The 17198-nt window shown below is 45.6% G+C and overlaps 1 protein-coding gene across 2 annotated transcripts in view; it reads left to right on the top strand.

The window, feature by feature from the left end:
- The window catches only part of LOC139268509 (dynein light chain Tctex-type 5), a 37749-nt gene extending 20758 nt beyond the window's left edge, over positions 1-16991 (top strand). For both annotated transcript variants that reach the window (XM_070886751.1, XM_070886753.1), the window contains one exon: positions 16176-16991. In XM_070886751.1, coding sequence (XP_070742852.1) covers positions 16198-16899 — 702 coding nt within the window. In that variant the 5' untranslated portion in view covers positions 16176-16197 and the 3' untranslated portion in view covers positions 16900-16991. The remainder of the gene's footprint in view (positions 1-16175) is intronic.
- Positions 16992-17198: the final 207 nt, after the last annotated feature.

Below are 17198 nucleotides of genomic sequence, written 5' to 3'. Positions count from 1 at the left end.
ATGACCAAAGATTGAGTGGAGCTTCCTTTGGGGCATTGCTTAACTGCATGCAAGTGCTGCACTGATGCATGCATGACTCTAAGTCCAAGTCAATGCCAGGCCACCAAACATGGGACATGGCGATGGCCTTCATCATGACAATACCGGGATGCCTACCATGTAACTCCCACACAAATCTCGCCCTGCCTTTCTTGGGCATTACAACATGATTACCCCACAGTAAACAGTTGGACTGGATGGAAAGCTCATCTTTGCGATGGCTGTATGGTTTGGTTTCATCACCCATTCCCTTGGGGATGGTCGACCAATCCCCATTAAGAACAGAACGTTTTACAACCGATAGGGTCGGATCCTGGCTGGTCCAGGTCTCAACTTGTTGAGCAGTGACAGGCGACCCTTCACTCTCAAAGGCATCCATGACCATGAGTAACTCTGCGGGCATTGGCGTTTCCACCTCCAGTGTGGGCAATGGTAATCGGCTCAATGCATCAGCACAGTTGTCGGTGCCTGGTCTATGGCGAATGACATAATCATAGGCAGATAATGTCAGCGCCCACCTCTGGATGCGGGTCGACGCGTTGGTATTGATACCTTTATGTTCCGAGAACAACGATATAAGCGGCTTGTGATCGGTTTCCAGCTCGAAGCGAAGTCCAAACAGGTACTGGTGCATTTTTTTAATCTCATAAACACATGCTAAAGCCTCTTTCTCTATCATGCCGTAGGCTCTTTCTGCCTTGAACAGGCTTCGAGATGCGTATGCAACTGGTTGTAGTTTGCCTGACTCATTGGCTTGCTGGAGTACGCAGCCGACCCCATAGGATGACGCATCATAGGTCAAAACTAGACGTTTGCATGGGTTATACAGTACCAGTAGCTTGTGGGAACACAACAGATTTCTAGCCTTCTCAAAGGCTCTGTCTTGAAGTTCACCTTACACCCAGTCATCTCCTTTCCTGAGCAGCTTGTGCAAAGGCTCTAATACTATGCTCAATTTGGGTAAGAAGTTACTGAAGTAGTTGAGAAGACCCAGGAACGAACGCAGCCCCGTCACATTCTGGGGTCTGGGCGCATTTTTGATGGCCTCTGTTTTCACATCTGTAGACCTGATTCCGCCTGCAGCAATCTTTTGTCCAAGGAATTCGACCTCTGGTGCCTTGGAAATGCACTTCGAACGTTTCAGCCTGAGTCCCACTTTGTCCAGACGACGCAGAACCTCTTCCAGATTGTGCAGGTGCTCGGCGGTGTCACAACCTGTGACTAGGATGTTGTCTTGGAATACCACGGTCCTGGGGATGGATTTCAATAGGCTCTCCATATTTCTCTGAAATATGGCTGCCGTTGATCGAATGCCAAAAGGGCACCTGTTGTAAATAAACAGTCCTTTGTGTGTGTTGATGCATGTAAGTTTCTTTGATGATTCAACCAGTTCCTGTGTCATGTAGGCCGATGTTAAATCCAATTTGGTGAACGATTTTCCCCTGGCTAGCATTGCAAACAGGTCATCAGCTTTCGGTAGCGGGTACTGATCTTGTTACGAAACTCGGTTGATCATGACCTCGCAGTCTCCACAAATCCTGACTGTGCCATCGCTCTTTAACACCAGAACAATGGGGCTGGCCCATTCATTAAATTCGACCAGTGAGATAATCCCCTCGCATTGTAGCTTGTCCAATTCGAGCTCAACCTTTTCTCTCAACATGTGCAGGACCGCCCTGGCTCTGTGATGGATGGGCCTTGCGTCTGGGCCTAGGTGAACCTGCACCTAGGCTCCCCTGAAGCTGCCAATTCCCGGTTCAAACAGTGAGGGAAATTTGCTCAGCACTTGAGCACACAAATCATCATCCGCTGATGACAAAGCTTTGATATTGTACCATTTCCATTTTTTATTTTCTCAAGCCAACTCCTGCCGAATAACGATGGGCTGTTGTCCGGGATAATCCATAAAGGTAGATCATGAACTGCTCCCTCGTACGACACTCTTACTGCTGCACTACCGATCACTGGTATGAGCTCTTTGGTGTAGGTACGCAACTTTGCATTTATCGGACTCACCTTGGGTCTCTCTGCCTTGGTCTCCCACAGCTTTTCGAAAGTCCTCTGGCTCATTATCGATTGACTCGCACCTATGTCTAATTCCATGGATACCGGCACGCCGTTTAATTTTACCTCCATCATTATCGGTTGGTTCTTTGTTAGGAACGTACGTACACTATACAGTTCCTCCTCGGAGCTCTCAAATGCCTCGGGCTGCATCGCTAAATCCACACTGAATTGATCATCATCCACGTGGTTTGTTGCAGCTCGCTTGCTCTGATGTTGACACGTCCGCTGAAGATGCCCCGTCTTCGTACAACCTCTGCATACACCCTGAAGTGGCACTGATGGGGTCGGTGATTGCCCCCGCAACGCCAACATGTTGAGCTCGGATTTGCGCCCGATGGCGGGCTTTGAGCGGTTCTCATTCTTGCATACGCAGTCGAGTAGGCCCTCGATGGCAAACTTTGAGCAGCTCCCGGCCTTGCAGACGCAGTCGAGTAGGCCCTGCCATGTGCAGCTCTGCCGGCCGTCGATACAATTTTGTACACAGTACTTGCCGTGGTGTTCCTGTTTTGTTGCGATATCTGCTTCGTGCTTTTCTGTGTGGACATGCAAGCCTGGGCGATGGTGGTGATCTTGCTGAGGTCCGGCGTCTCCGCAGCCAGCAGCTTACATAAGATCGCCTCGTGGTTGACCCCGATCACGAAAAAGTCACGCAGCATGTTTTCCAACTCAGGTCCAAATTTGCAAGGCCCTGCAAGACGTCTCAGGTCGGCAACAAATGCCACTACGTCCTGGCCTTTTGACGAACGTGCGTATTGAAGCGATATCTGGATATGAGGATTCCTTCCATGGGTTTAAGATGTTCCCGAAATAGAGCACACAGTTCTTTGTAATCCTTTTCTGTAGGAAGAGTGGGTGAGAGCAGATTTTTGGTGAGTGCATAGATCGTGGGGCCATAGACGGTGAGAAGAACTGCCCTGCGCTTCTCTGCATCCTCGTCTTTGTTTAGGTCGTTTGCCACAAAATACTGGTCATGATGATCCGTGAAATCTCCCCAATCCTCTCCCTCATTGAATCTCTCGAGAATTCCAACAGTACTCGATCGTGCTGTGCTCGCCATACTTTTGCGTGGGTTCGTATTTGCCTCGTCGCCAGTTGTGGTATACGAAATGATACAATAAACTCCGTACTGTGAGCCAGTGACTAGCTATAACCTGGTCAGTCTTTAATGGCTTCCAGAAGTGAAGATACGGAGGTGAAGTTCAGGTTATATACCGGGCCCAGTATGAGTGTACCTATGACCCTAGGACCTCTGATGGTAGTGCCCCCTGGTGGTGGGAAGACCTTATGTACATGCATATGGGATCCTTGGCTTTATAATAAAGACTGGATTTTCGGTCTTCTGCTGCCCCTGTTAGCATCCCGGAGGGGTGGTTATGGCAGTGGTAAGCACTTCCGGGCGAGCGGCCAGCTTCCAGCACCCTGCTTGGACATTCGGTGCTGGTTTCGAAGGGGCGCGGAGCATTAACACCCAGCAGTGGCGAGCCAGTATGCAATGCCCCTGGTTGCAACACTGGCTTGATATTTGGATCGCGCCCGACCCTTAGCGCCCCGTAGCACCCTGGTGGGAACGCCTATGGAAGCTGACGTTCCAAGCTGTAGCAGCTACAGTGAGGTAAATAATGTCGACATGAGGTAAGTGTGATTGTTTTTTTTTTCAATGTTGTGATTTATGTTGTGGTGACGTGAGTTATTTATTGGGTATGTTTTTTGTGATTTTTTTCAGATTTCTTTCCCCCCAGGCCTCTCTTGGGTTGCTCCGAGGCCGGCTGTTTAGCTCAGGAGTTCCACGTGCTCAGCCGGCCTAGCGACCTAAAAGAGGTGTGTAACACCTCCCTTAGCGCTCCACTCTAAACTCCAGGCCCAGCTGATGAATTTTGCAGCAGCTGACGCAAACCATTTGCCGGCGCAAAATGTACTGCTCTGCCCGGGTTTAACGCCGCATCAAAGGCGCGACTAAATTTCTCCCCCTATAGAGTACAAAAGCAAGGAAATTATGCTTAACCTTTATAAAACACTGGTTAGGCCTGAGCTGAAGTATTATGTTCAATGCTGGGAACCATACTTTAGAACGGATGTCAAGGCCTGAGAGAGGGTGCAGAAGAGATTTACTAGAAAGGTACTGGGGATGAGGGATTTAACTATATGGAAACACTGGAGAAGCTGGAGTTGTTCTCCTTAGCACAGGAAAGGTTGAGGAGATTTGATAGAGGTGTTCAAAATCATGAAAGGTTTTGATAGAGTAAATAAGGAGAAACGGTTTTCAGTGGCAGAAGGGTCGATAACTAGACGACACAGATTTAAGGTTGGTGACATGCTGATACACTTTTTTACACAGCGAGTTGTTGTGATCTGGAATGTACTGCCTGAGGGGTGGTGTAAGTAGATTCAATGGTAACTTTCTAAAGGGAATTGGATAAATACTTGAAGGAAAAAAATGACATGGCCATGGGGAAAGAGCAGGGATTAACTGGATAGCTCTACCAAAGTTTACAGGCATGATGGGCCGAATGACCTCCTTCTGTGCTGTTTCATACTATGATACTATCTGCCTTTCCCCATGTGGATATCTCTTTCTGGGCCGGTGAGTGTAAGAGAGGAGGGTGATTGATGGTGTGAGTGAGGATCGTATAATATAACCTGAAGCAGAGGGGTCCGGCAGGATTTCTCTTCTCTGGATTCTTGTTGTGTTACATCTAGGGGATAAAAAGAGAGGTTACAATATGTTGAGCTGCAGTTGAAAGAACACTAAATGTTTGCTTGCAAGGTTGCCTGTGCTCCCCTACCATGGGATTGAGAAGCAACAGATGGTCCAGACATACCAATATGTGCTACAGGCCCTCCTTGGTCTCTCTCCACAACTAGATCTACCGTGCTTTTCCAGGAACTAAATTGCTTCTTCTCCATGTGAGATAGAACTGACATCATAAGGGAAGAGACAACTGCTTGCAGCCTGAGATTCTTGGGCTTTATGTGTGACTTTCTTTTGCCAGAACAAAATAAATTGGAAGCCAGGTGAGTTGCATGCAAGGCTGGGCAATGGGTGCTATCAGAAGTCTAAGAAATTTAAGGGGATGACAGGTGCTGCAAGCAAGCGATGACAGGTGAAGGGAGGAATGGTAATGTATGCATGCGTAGGGCACTGTGAGAGAAGGTCCACTTACCAGTTGCAGTTGGGAGATTGATGGTACCAGGAATCACTGGTATACACTATACCACCTTGACCACTGTGAGGTTAAGGTGCGTGGGAATATAATTGAAGTGTGCTTCAAGAAGATAGGAAGGAATTAACTTACCTGGCTTCTCTGTTCGGGTTGTTGAACTTCTTCCTGCACTACAGCCCTTGCGGTCAGCAATGTGGCACTGACAGCCACGGCTACCTCACTCCACAAGTTGCACACAAAAGACTCCTTGCCACCCAAAACAAGCCATTTTCCTCTGCTGTGTCTCACTCAGGAGTACATCCAGATAAGATGCAAAAAAATTGGTTGACTGAAGTTTGCTTGCTGCCCTGATTCGCAGAGCGAGCACTGGAGACACACAGATGCTGAGAGGAGCTCAGGCTGGAGCCGGACTCCGCACCGAGTGAGAATCAGCAGGGCGCAGGGGAGTCATCGATCGGCAAGTGGGCGGAGAGGCTTCATAAACAACTGGTGTAGGCCACAAGCCCCGAGTAATAACCCTAAACTCCCACGCTTGCAGCGACGCGTTTTTCTCTCGGCAGAGGAGAGGCGGGAGTTCGAGGTGCGTGGAGAGGCCTATAAAGGCCCAATGGCAGTGGGAAGCGGCAGCAGAGGAGAGGCGGGAGTTCGGGACATTGGTGAGGCCTATAAAGGCCCAGTGGCAGCGGGAGGCGGCGGCAGGGGAGAGGGGGGAGTTCGAGGTGCGTGGAGAGGCCTATAAAGGCCCAGCGGCAGCAGGGAAGAGGGGGGGGAGTTCGAGGTGCGTGGAGAGGCCTATAAAGGCCCAGCAGCAGCGGGAGGCGGCGGCAGAGGAGAGGCGGGAGTTTGGGGCGTTGGTGAGGCCTAGAAAGGCCCAGCGGCAGCGACAGTCGGAGAGGCGGGAATTCGGGGCGTTGGTGAGGCCGAAAAGGCCAGCTGGTGCAGCTGCAGTGGGGAGAGAAGGCAAAAAAGAAGTAGAAAGAAATTGAAAGGTGACGTCATAGCCAAGGGGGTAAGTGATTGGCTGGTGATTGGTAAGTAGTTTTTCTTTTTCTTTTCTATATCAGTAAGTAACATTTAACATTGTTGTTAAATTAAGTTTATCTAAGAGTTAAGTCATGGGAGGACAGCTCGGACACGTGTTATGCTCCTCCTGTACTATGTGGGAAGTCAGGGACGCTTCCGGTGTCCCTGACGACTATGTGTGCGGGAAGTGCATCCGCCTCCAGCTCCTGACGGACCGCATTGCAGCGCTGGAGCTGCGGGTGGATTCACTCTGGAGCATGCACGATGCTGAGAATGATGTGAATAGCACGTTCAGCGAGTTGGTCTCGCCGCAGGTAAAGGGTACACAGCCAGATAGGGGATGGGAGACCAACAGGAAGAGCAGTGGAAGGAAGGTAGTGCAGGGGTCCCCTGCGGTCATCCCCCTGCAAAACAGATACACTGCTTTGGGTACTGTTCAGGGCGATGACTCATCAGGGGAGAGCAGCAGCAGCCATGTTCATGGCACCGTGGGTGCCTCTGCTGCATAGGAGGGCAGGAAAAAGAGTGGGAGAGCTATTGTGATAGGGGATTCGATTGCAAGGGGAATAGATAGACGTTTCTGCGGCCGCAACCGAGACTCCAGGATGGTATGTTGCCTCCCTGGTGCAAGGGTCAAGGATGTCTCGGAGCGGGTGCAGCACATTCTGAAAAAGGAGGGTGAACAGCCAGTTGTCGTGGTGCACATAGGTACCAACGATATAGGTAAAAAATAGGATGAGGTCCTACGAGACGAATTTAGGGAGCTCGGAGCTAAATTAAAAAGTAGGACCTCAAAAGTAGTAATCTCAGGATTGCTACCAGTGCCACGTGCTAGTCAGAGTAGGAATGGCAGGATAGCGCAGATGAATACGTGGCTAGAGGAGTGGTGCAAAAGGGAGGGATTCAAATTCCTGGGACATTGGAACCGATTCTGGGGGAGGTGGGACCAGTACAAACCGGACGGTCTGCACCTAGGCAGGACCGGAACCAATGTCCTAGGGGGAGTGTTTGCTAGTGCTGTTGGGGAGGAGTTAAACTAACATGGCAGGGGGATGGGAACCTATGCAGGGAGACAGAGGGAAATAAAATGGAGGCAGAAGCAAAAGATAGAAAGGAGAATAGTAAAAGTGGAGGGCAGAGAAACCCAAGGCAAAAAACGAAAAGGGCAAAATTCTAAAGGGGCAAAGTGTGTTAAAAAGACAAGCCTGAAGGCTCTGTGCCTCAATGCGAGGAGTATTCGGAATAAGGTGGACGAATTAACTGCGCAGATAGCAGTTAACGGATATGATGTAATTGGCATCACGGAGACATGGCTCCAGGGTGACCAAGGCTGGGAATTCAACATCCAGGGGTATTCAACATTTAGGAAGGATAGGCAGAGAGGAAAAGGAGGCGCGGTGGCGTTGCTGGTTAAAGAGGAAATTAATGCAATAGTAAGGAGGGACATTAGCCTGGATGATGTGGAATCCGTATGGGTGGAGCTGCAGAATACCAAAGGGCAGACAACGCTAGTGGGAGTTGTGTACAGACCACCAAACAGTAGTAGTGAGGTTGGGGACAGCATCAAACAAGAAATAAGGGATGTGTGCAATAAAGGTACAGCAGTTATCATGGGCGACTTTAATCTACATATTGACTGGGCTAACCAAACTGGTAGCAATGCGGTGCAGGAGGATTTCCTGGAGTATATTAGGGATGGTTTTCTAGACCAATATGTCGAGGAACCAACGAGAGAGCTGGCCATCCTAGACTGGGTGATGTGTAATGAGAAGGGACTAATTAGCAATCTTGTTGTGCGAGGCCCCTTGGGGAAGAGTGACCATAATATGGTAGAATTCTTTATTAAGATGGAGAGTGACACAGTTAATTTGGAAACTAGAGTCCTGAACTTAAGGAAAGGTAACTTCGACGGTATGAGGTGTGAATTGGCTAGAATAGACTGGCAAAGGATACTTAAAGGGTTGATGGTGGATAAGCAATGGCAAACATTTAAAGATCACATGGATGAACTTCAGCAATTGTGCACCCCTGTCTGGAGTAAAAATAAAACAGGTAAGGTGGCTCAACCGTGGCTAACAAGGGGAATTAAGGATCGTGCTAAAACCAAGGAAGAGGCATATAAATTCGCTAGAAAAAGTAACAAATCTGAGGACTGGGAGAAATTTAGAATTCAATAGAGGAGGACTAAGGGTTTAATTAAGAGGGGGAAAATAGAGTACGAGAGGAAGCTTGCAGGGAACATAAAAACTGACTGCAAAAGCTTCTATAAATATGTGAAGAGAAAAAGATTAGCAAAGATAAATGTAGGTCCCTTGCAGTCGGATTCAGGTGAATTTATAATGGGGAACAAAGAAATGGCAGACCAATTGAACAAATACTTCGGTTCTGTCTTCACGAAGGAAGACACAAACAACCTTCCGAATGTACTAGGGGACAGTGAGTCTAGTGAGAAGGAGGAACTGAAGGATATCCTTATTAGGCGGGAAATTGTGTTGGGGAAATTGATGGGATTGAAGGTCGATAAATCCCCGGGGCCTGAAAGTCTGCATCCCAGAGTACTTAAGGAAGTAGCCCTTGGAATAGTGGATGCATTGGTGATCATTTTCCAACAGTCTATCGACTCTGGATCAGTTCCTATGGACTGGAGGGTAGCTAATGTAACACCATTTTTGAAGAAAGGAGGGAGAGAGAAAACTGATAATTATAGACCAGTTAGCCTGACATCAGTAGTGGGGAAAATGTTGGAATCAATCATTAAGGATGAAATAGCAACGCATTTGGAAAGCAGTGACAGGATCGGTCCAAGTCAGCATGGATTTATGAAAGGGAAATCATGCTTGACGAATCTTCTGGAATTTTTTGAGGATGTAACTAGCAGAGTGAACAAGGGAGAACCAGTCGATGTGGTGTATTTAGACTTTCAAAAGGCTTTTGACATGGTCTCGCACAAGAGATTGGTACGCAAAATCAAAGCGCATGCTATTGGGGATAATGTACTGATGTGGATAGAGAACTGGTTGGCAGACAGGAAGCAGAGAGTCGGGATAAATGGGTCCTTTTCAGAATGGCAGGCAGTGACTGGTGGAGTGTCGCAGGGTTCAGTGCTGGGACACCAGCTCTTTAAAATATACATTAACGATTTGGATGAAGGAATTGAATGTAATATCTCCAAGTTTGCAGATGACACTAAACTGGGTGGCAGTGTGAGCTGTGAGGGGGACGCTAAGAGGCTGCAGGGTGACTTGGACAGGTTAGGTGAGTGGGCAAATGCATGGCAGATGCAGTATAATGTGGATAAATGTGAGGTTATCCATTTTCAGGGCAAAAACACGAAGGCAGAATATTATCTGAATGGCGGCAGATTAGGAAAAGGGGAGGTGCATCGAGACCTGGGTGTCATGGTTCATCAGTCATTGAAGGTTGACATGCAGGTACAGCAGGCAGTGAAGAAGGCAAATGGTATGTTGGCGTTCATAGCTAGGGGATTTGAGTATAGGAGCAGGGAGGTCTTACTGCAGTTGTACAGGGCCTTAGTGAGGCCTCACCTGGAATATTGTGTTCAGTTTTGGTCTCCTAATCTGAGGAAGGACGTTCTTGCTATTGAGGGAGTGCAGCGAAGGTTCACCAGACTAATTCCAGGAATGGCTGGGCTGTCATATGAGGAGAGGCTGGATCAACTGGGCCTTTATTCACTGGAGTTTAGAAGGATGAGAGGGGATCTCATAGAAACGTATAAAATTCTGACGGGACTGGACAGGTTAGATGCGCGAAGAATGTTCCCGATGTTGGGGAAGTCCAGAACCAGGGGACATTGTCTTAGGATAAGGGGTAGGCCATTTAGGGCTGAGATGAGCAGAAACTTCTTCACTCAGAGAGATGTTAACCTGTGGAATTCCCTGCCGCAGAGGGTTGTTGATGCCAGTTCATTGGATATATTCAAGAGGGAGTTAGATATGGCCCTTAAGGCTAAGGGGATCAAGGGGTATGGAGAGAAAGCAGGAAAGGGGTACTGAGGGAATGATCAGCCATGATCTTATTGAATGGCGGTGCAGGCTCGAAGGACCGAATGGCCTACGCCTGCACCTATTTTCTATGTTTCTATGTTTCAATGTACCTTGTACGTCCTGCCTAATTACTGCTATTGCTTCTTTAAACAGCAAGACCTATATAGCCTGCTGCTGCACCACCTCCATAATTCTCATCTTGTATTTCCCTTCCCTTTTCCCCACATGCAGCTCCCTGGGCAGCAGGGTGTTGCACTCCCTCTCTGCCTCCCCACAAGTTTTCTTTTTCCCCTTGTATTAACTCAGGTGTGGCAGTAGGAGGTAAAACTGGTCTTGGGCAGCAGCGCAAAATAGTTGCTCACGAATCCGCACCCTGTTTTACACTGCTCCTTTCTGATGGAAAAGAAAATCAGGCAGAGTGTAAAATGGACAATGGATTTGGAGTTGCACTTTTTGCGCTATTGCCCCAAACCAATTTCACTTCCATATTCCCTGCATGCGTCACAATACGCAAATGCACTAATCCCGGGATTTGCGATGGGATGTCCTGCCCAGTCACGAATCCAGCAGTGCAGTGGCTTGGCAGGAATTGCTGGACCGAGATGTTTTCTTCAATGCAATTCTAATCAATATATTAGGTTGCTGAATGAATAAACAAGTTGAAACACTACTATGGCATTTTCTTTACCTGTTGTAACATGTTAGCTTCCTTTGATATACACAGTATTGTGATATTCTTGGCAACGCTTGTTACTTTATCCCAGTAAAGGTGTAGAGGGAACTACCAATCTCGGATTCAATCCCTGATCTGGACTGAGCTAATTGTACTTAACTAAGGCAGCAGTAGGACAGCTACAGTTTGCCTTAGCTCTCGTGACTATGAAGATCTGTTTAACTGTTACAAGGTGGCTTATGTCATGGTTTATGTGCAGGCAATCATAGCCAAATTCTCAGTCTGTTCATTTGTATGTAGGCTTCTCTAGAAGAGCACTAAAACATGTATATATGTGTAAATAAAGAGCTAGTTTGAGTAAGACGATCGTTTGCATGATAAACAGCACTATATGGTATGGTCTTGGAAAATAACAGATTTGGTCTGATTCTCAAAACTTACAGACCAACCCCTCCCTTCCATTCAGTGAATAATAAGTCAGCATGATAAATCCTATCATAGCAAAATGTGCATGTAAATGATTCACAGAACTCAATAACATTTTAGCCTTGTCACTAACATCAACAGATTGCTGGTAGCAAATCCCACTATGCTATGTTCAATTACTTTGTTATAACATCTTCCTGATATGCCTCATGGATAACATTTTCCTTAAGTTGGTTCTGTAGAAATAACTTTTGGGTACACTTTATGGAGAGTCATAGCCATATCCCATTCACTTTTCCTTTAAATTATTACAGATCTCTTGGGCCTTATTATAAATATCTTGTGTATCTTCAAGTTCCATTATGGAGAAAATTCTCCCTATATTATCTTTTCCAGAGCTTCCATTCCTTCTGGCAGTTTATGGTTCTACTTCTTCTGTCTTAGCCAGCTCCAACAAGTCTTCCTCTGAAGCTGAACTATAAATGCTACCATGTTTACTTTGAGTAAAGATCATTATGCCTGGATGTGTTTTAGCAATGGGGCATGGAGCTTAACTGCATTCTAACAACTGACCAGGTATGACAAGTAACAAAACAGAAGCATGCAACTATCAACCCCTTATTCTCACTTTAATACTGAGTTAAATAATGAACTAGTTTTCAGGAGTAAACTTGAGTAAACCTGTATGTTAATAACCTGGTAACCCGGATCAAACATAGATTCAAAAAGGGAAGAACCTAACTAACAATCTCCTTGATTTTGTTTTTAAGGAAGTAACATTCCAAGTGGACAGTGGATAGCTCTATAACATGGTGTACCTAGGCTTACAAAAAGCATTTGATAAAGTTGCACTTGAAACACAGCTAGTTAACACTGCAGTGAGGATTGAGAATAACATTTGGGAATAGATTTTAAAAAATTGGTTGAAGGGTAGAAAGTACTGGGTATTTGCTAAAGGAGTTATGGGGATGGGGGGGGGGGGGGGTTAGAATTTGTTAGAATTCCTAAACTTCTAGAATGTGACAATATGAGCTTTTGATAATTGTGTTAATCATAATCAAAAATTTGCTGGTCTCCAGTCGTCTTGGTTAATCCTTGCCACTGGACCAAGACCTAGCTCTGTCAAGCCCGTGTGGTGGCTGGTGTGCAACGGTCACCACACATTAAAAAAATCCACGCACAGGCATCTTCCACCCTTCAGAATGTAGTTCAGGACCTGGAATTTTAAGTCCTTCATTGGAACACCGTGAACTTATCTTTTTTGGCGTGGAAGCAAGTCATCCTCGTTTCGAGGGTCTGTCTATGATGATATGGGATATGAAGAAGAATATTGTCCAGGGTTGTTAGGTCTGATCATATCCAATGTCCCCTGCTAGAAGTGTAAATGTGTGGGTGAGGACAGATTGGACTACGTCTACTGTCTGAAGAAATCTATCCAATTTTAAAACTGTGTATCAGTTTGCTGGCAAACTGACATGCTGGAAGAAGAGAAGTGAGGGCAAGAATCATAAGTTTGAAAAGAAGGAAGGCAATCAGATGGTGGTTCTAAAAAAGTGGTAAGGATATGGGACTGTTGGTGAATGGGGAATAGGACGGCTGATTTAGTTGAAATGCTCTGTGATGAGCTTATCGCTGAGATCTTGGGCAGATAGGGGCTCTGGATGTTGCTGCCTCTCTTCTTTCTATTCCTCTTCCTCATCCTCCTCCTTGTTCTTCTTGATGCCCAGGTGGTCCCTCATTATAGTGAAGTTGTGTTGCATGCAGCAGACGACAACAAATCTCAAAACTTGCTCAGGGGTGTACTGCAAAACTCCTGCTGAATAATCCAGGCAGAGGAAGCATTGTTTGAGCATGCCGATTGTTTGTTCAATAAAAATCCTTGTAAAGCATGGCACTCATTGAAGGCAATAAATAATTTGAATACATTATGCAGAGCTCAGAATGTTGCCAGTGTGCGTTCCCACCATCAGCGCGACCTCCGGCCAGAAGTGTGCATGCGCATACTGTTCGCCATATTGGCGACTTAGATGGGTGCTGCGCGGCCGAATTTCTAGGCCCATAGCTCACTTGTGCCACTGTTACTTATTTTGTACACAATCCATTCTGCAGCACTTAATTTATTTACCCTAACCATTACTCATCAATGTGTATTCTTTTAAGCTAAACATTCTTGAGAACTTTAAGTATATCAATAAAAGTGCTAAATATATATTTTCATGTTTGTGTGCCAAAGTTCCCTGGAAGCAGCCTATAAAATTATTAGCCTACCCTCATCCAACTATCCATGTTCCCCCACTTTTGACAAAATACAATCTTATAGACTGGATTTCTCCACAACACAGAAGCACATGGTTAAGGACATTTGGTAGAGGAGTTTTTTTTGTGAATCAACTATTGAATAACAAATACAAAGAAATGCAAGGGAGACAGGATCTGAGAGATAACATGAAACAACATAGATCGGCACTCTTTAATCACTACACAATACTTGACACAGAATAATGAGCATGTGTCCCGTGCCGCCTCAGTCAGCCACGACTCAGTTGGTAGCACCCTTGCTTCTGAGTAAGAAGGTTGTGGATTCAAGTCCCACTCCAGAGACTTGAGCACAACAATCTAGGCTGACACTCCAGTACAGTACTAATGGAGTGCTGTACTGTTGGAGGTGCCATCTTTCAGATAAACTGAGGGCCTGTCTGCTCTCTCAGGTGGATGTAAAAGATTCCATGACTCTATTTTAAAGAAGAGTAGGGAAATTATCCTGGGTATCCTGGCCAATATTTATCCCTCAATGAACATCACTAAAACAGATTATTTGGTCATTATCACATTGCTGTTTGTGGGAGCTTGCGATGCTTAAATTGGCTGCCACGTTTCCTACATTATGACAGTGACTACATTTAAAAAGTACTTCATTGGCTATAAAGCACCTTGGGATGTCTGGTGGCAGTGAAATGCACTACATAAATGCAAACCTTTTTTCTTTCTTTTAGGCATGTCTTGATTCATTCCAACAACTGACAGATAGAAAGACAAAAAGAAAAACTTGCATTCAAATAACACCTTTCACATCCTCAGAACATCCCAAAGTGTTTTACAGCCAATGAATTACTGTTGAAGTGTAGTCACTATTGTTTGGTAAGCAAATACAGAAGCCAATTTGCCCACAGCAAAGTCCCATAAAATGGAATGAAATAATGAATAGTTAATCTGTTTTTGTTAGTGGTGGTTGAGTGATAAATACTGACCAGGAGAATTTGCCCCCAGATTTCCTCAACTAACATAACAGGATCTTTTACATCCGTCTGAGAGAATATACAGGGCCTTCCTTGGTTTAATGTCTCAACTAAAAGAGAATAAAGAGAATAGGTCCAACAGTGCATTACTCCCTAAGTACCAAGGTACTGACTGCACTGAAGCATCAGCCTAGATTATGTGCTTAAATCATGGAAAGAGCTTGGAATCTATAACCTTCTGAGTCAAAGATGAGAGTACTATGACCGAGCCAGGGCTGACATTAATGTATTTTCTTCGGCACTATGCATAATAAGTCCTTCCCATGCAATGCAGTCTCCAGCTGGAATATGGGAGCAGTGAGGAGCAAAGATAAGAGTGTGCGGCTGTACAAATTACAACTCAGTCCCTGGGAAATGTTATAAGTGCTTGTAGATCATTCTTTAGTGCCAAAAGAATAGCTGTTCTATGAATAACGAGGTTGTAAGTCCAGAAGGAAAGTATGTCTACGTTGTAGGTTCACTATAGATCCTCATCCACTCAGACTGCGTAAAGTGTACAATCTGTATCGGAGAGAGCTGGGAAAGATTGTTTTTATGTCAGAATGGAAAAAGAGGTGCAAAACTTTCCAGCTTTCAGCTAAGGTCAGGTGGCAATTTCTCTTACACCCCAGATTCTGCCCTTCTTGGAGACCTGGCAATTCTTTATGTTGATTTTGAGCACTGCCCTTGCATCCCAAAGGATGCCAGAGACAGTGACTTCTGCTGGTGCACAGTAGCCTTGTCCTAGCAGCCATTCCTACTCCTGAGCCTGAGTAGTAAGTGGGACACTCAGCCATCTGTCCTCACCCTACTTTAGTGCATGTAAACTTGTTACATAACAGTTATCAAAAACAGAAGCCCTGACTGATTAACCACCCCTCCCCCCCTTCCCCCCCCCCCCCAGTCCCATAGGCGCAGTGGGACATTGTATTGCTCTGGTTCAGATTAGCCAATCTAACCTGGGACCTTCTGGTCTATATGATTCAGTACCACACCAGACAGTGCAGTTACCTATATAAGCCATCAGTTTCTACCTAGAACTTCATCCCCTACTAGTAACCTGTGTGCTTTGCCATCTAATTTGCTTTTCTATCCTCCTTTTCTGCTTGTGTGGGAGGCAGGAGGTTGTTCCTGTATTCTGACTTCTGTTCTAGTGATTTAGTTACAAGTTAGAACCAATGCTTAAAATCTAGAAGCAAATAAGAGAAAAATAGGAGTGCGTAGCCCTAAAAAAAGGTCTGAATTTACACCCTGCAACACAAGGAAGAGCAGAGTGAAGACTGAGAACAAAGGAGTGTTCAGAGAGTGTCATTCTGTGCCACTATTATAAAAAAAATAACAGATGGCTCAAGAATGGTTTTGGCAGAGATCGAGGAGCACAATCCTTTGAGACAAAGAATAATATATGTTGTAGGAGATAATATTAAAAGTGCATTAAAAGTGAGGAGGTAAAATACTCAGTAAAAGGTGGAACTGAATGAAAGTTGATTTATCTTTTTATTTTTAGACAGATCAATATACAGTTCACCATGACAACCAAGCAGATGCCTTTATCCCAAGAGACTTTAGCTCAGTTCAATCAGGCTCTGTCTGGGCAGAGTTTGGGACCGCACCCTCGAGTAAGCTCCATTTCCACTCTGAGAAGTTCCCAGTCCATGGATGTTCATGCCAGCAAACATCATCTGCATCGAAATAACATGAATGGAAGAACCCATATCCCATTCAGAAGGAGCTCCATTATAAGTAATGTCAATGTACCTTTTTCTCACAAAGGCTCTATGATGCTCGGCAAAAGGCATTCCATGAGCTGGATGACCTCTGGTCAGGTCAGTTTCTCTGGATTGCCTCTGTACCAACCTATCAGAGAAGTGAGATGCGAAAACACTTACAAAGCTCAGCCAGATGAAGGCTGCAAGTTTGATGCCTACAAGGTCCAGAAGGTCTTGGAGGGCACGCTTTCAAGCTACTTGGCGAACAACACATATAATCCTGTAACATGTGTGCAGCTAGTGCAGAGTTTGACTGACCACATCAGGTTGAAAGTGAAGGATATCAATGCCCCTAGATACAAGCTGGTGTGCAATGTGGTTCTGGGTCAGCTCAATAATCAGGGAATACAAATTGTCAGCCGTTATCTGTGGGATGCATCAACTGACAATTATGCGACAGCCACTTTCAAAAACTCTTCACTTTTTGCCGTTGCAACTGTGTACGGGCTGTATTTTGAATAACTAACTTGCCTGAACAGGCAGCCATGTTAGAATATTTGGCTAGTGATATACTGAGTTGCTTAAAGCCTAACCCTAAATGCAATGCTGTTAAATGAGGCTACATATTTTTTTTAAGATCATGATATTGCAATTATTTCAATGCTGAAGTGACTCACAATATTGTTTTATTATACATGCTTTGTTATGTAGGGAGCAGCAGAATAGCACTGCAAATTGGTGCTCAAGGTTGGTAGATTCTTTACACAACATTGGTAGATCTCAGTCCCGGTCATGAACTTATCCTGAGGAAAAGAGAGTGG

This window comes from Pristiophorus japonicus, chromosome 8, assembly GCF_044704955.1.
Source record: "Pristiophorus japonicus isolate sPriJap1 chromosome 8, sPriJap1.hap1, whole genome shotgun sequence".
Classification (NCBI taxonomy): Eukaryota; Metazoa; Chordata; class Chondrichthyes; family Pristiophoridae; genus Pristiophorus; species Pristiophorus japonicus.
The sequence above is the reverse complement of the archived record's forward strand: the minus strand, read 5'-3'. Positions and strand labels throughout refer to the sequence as shown.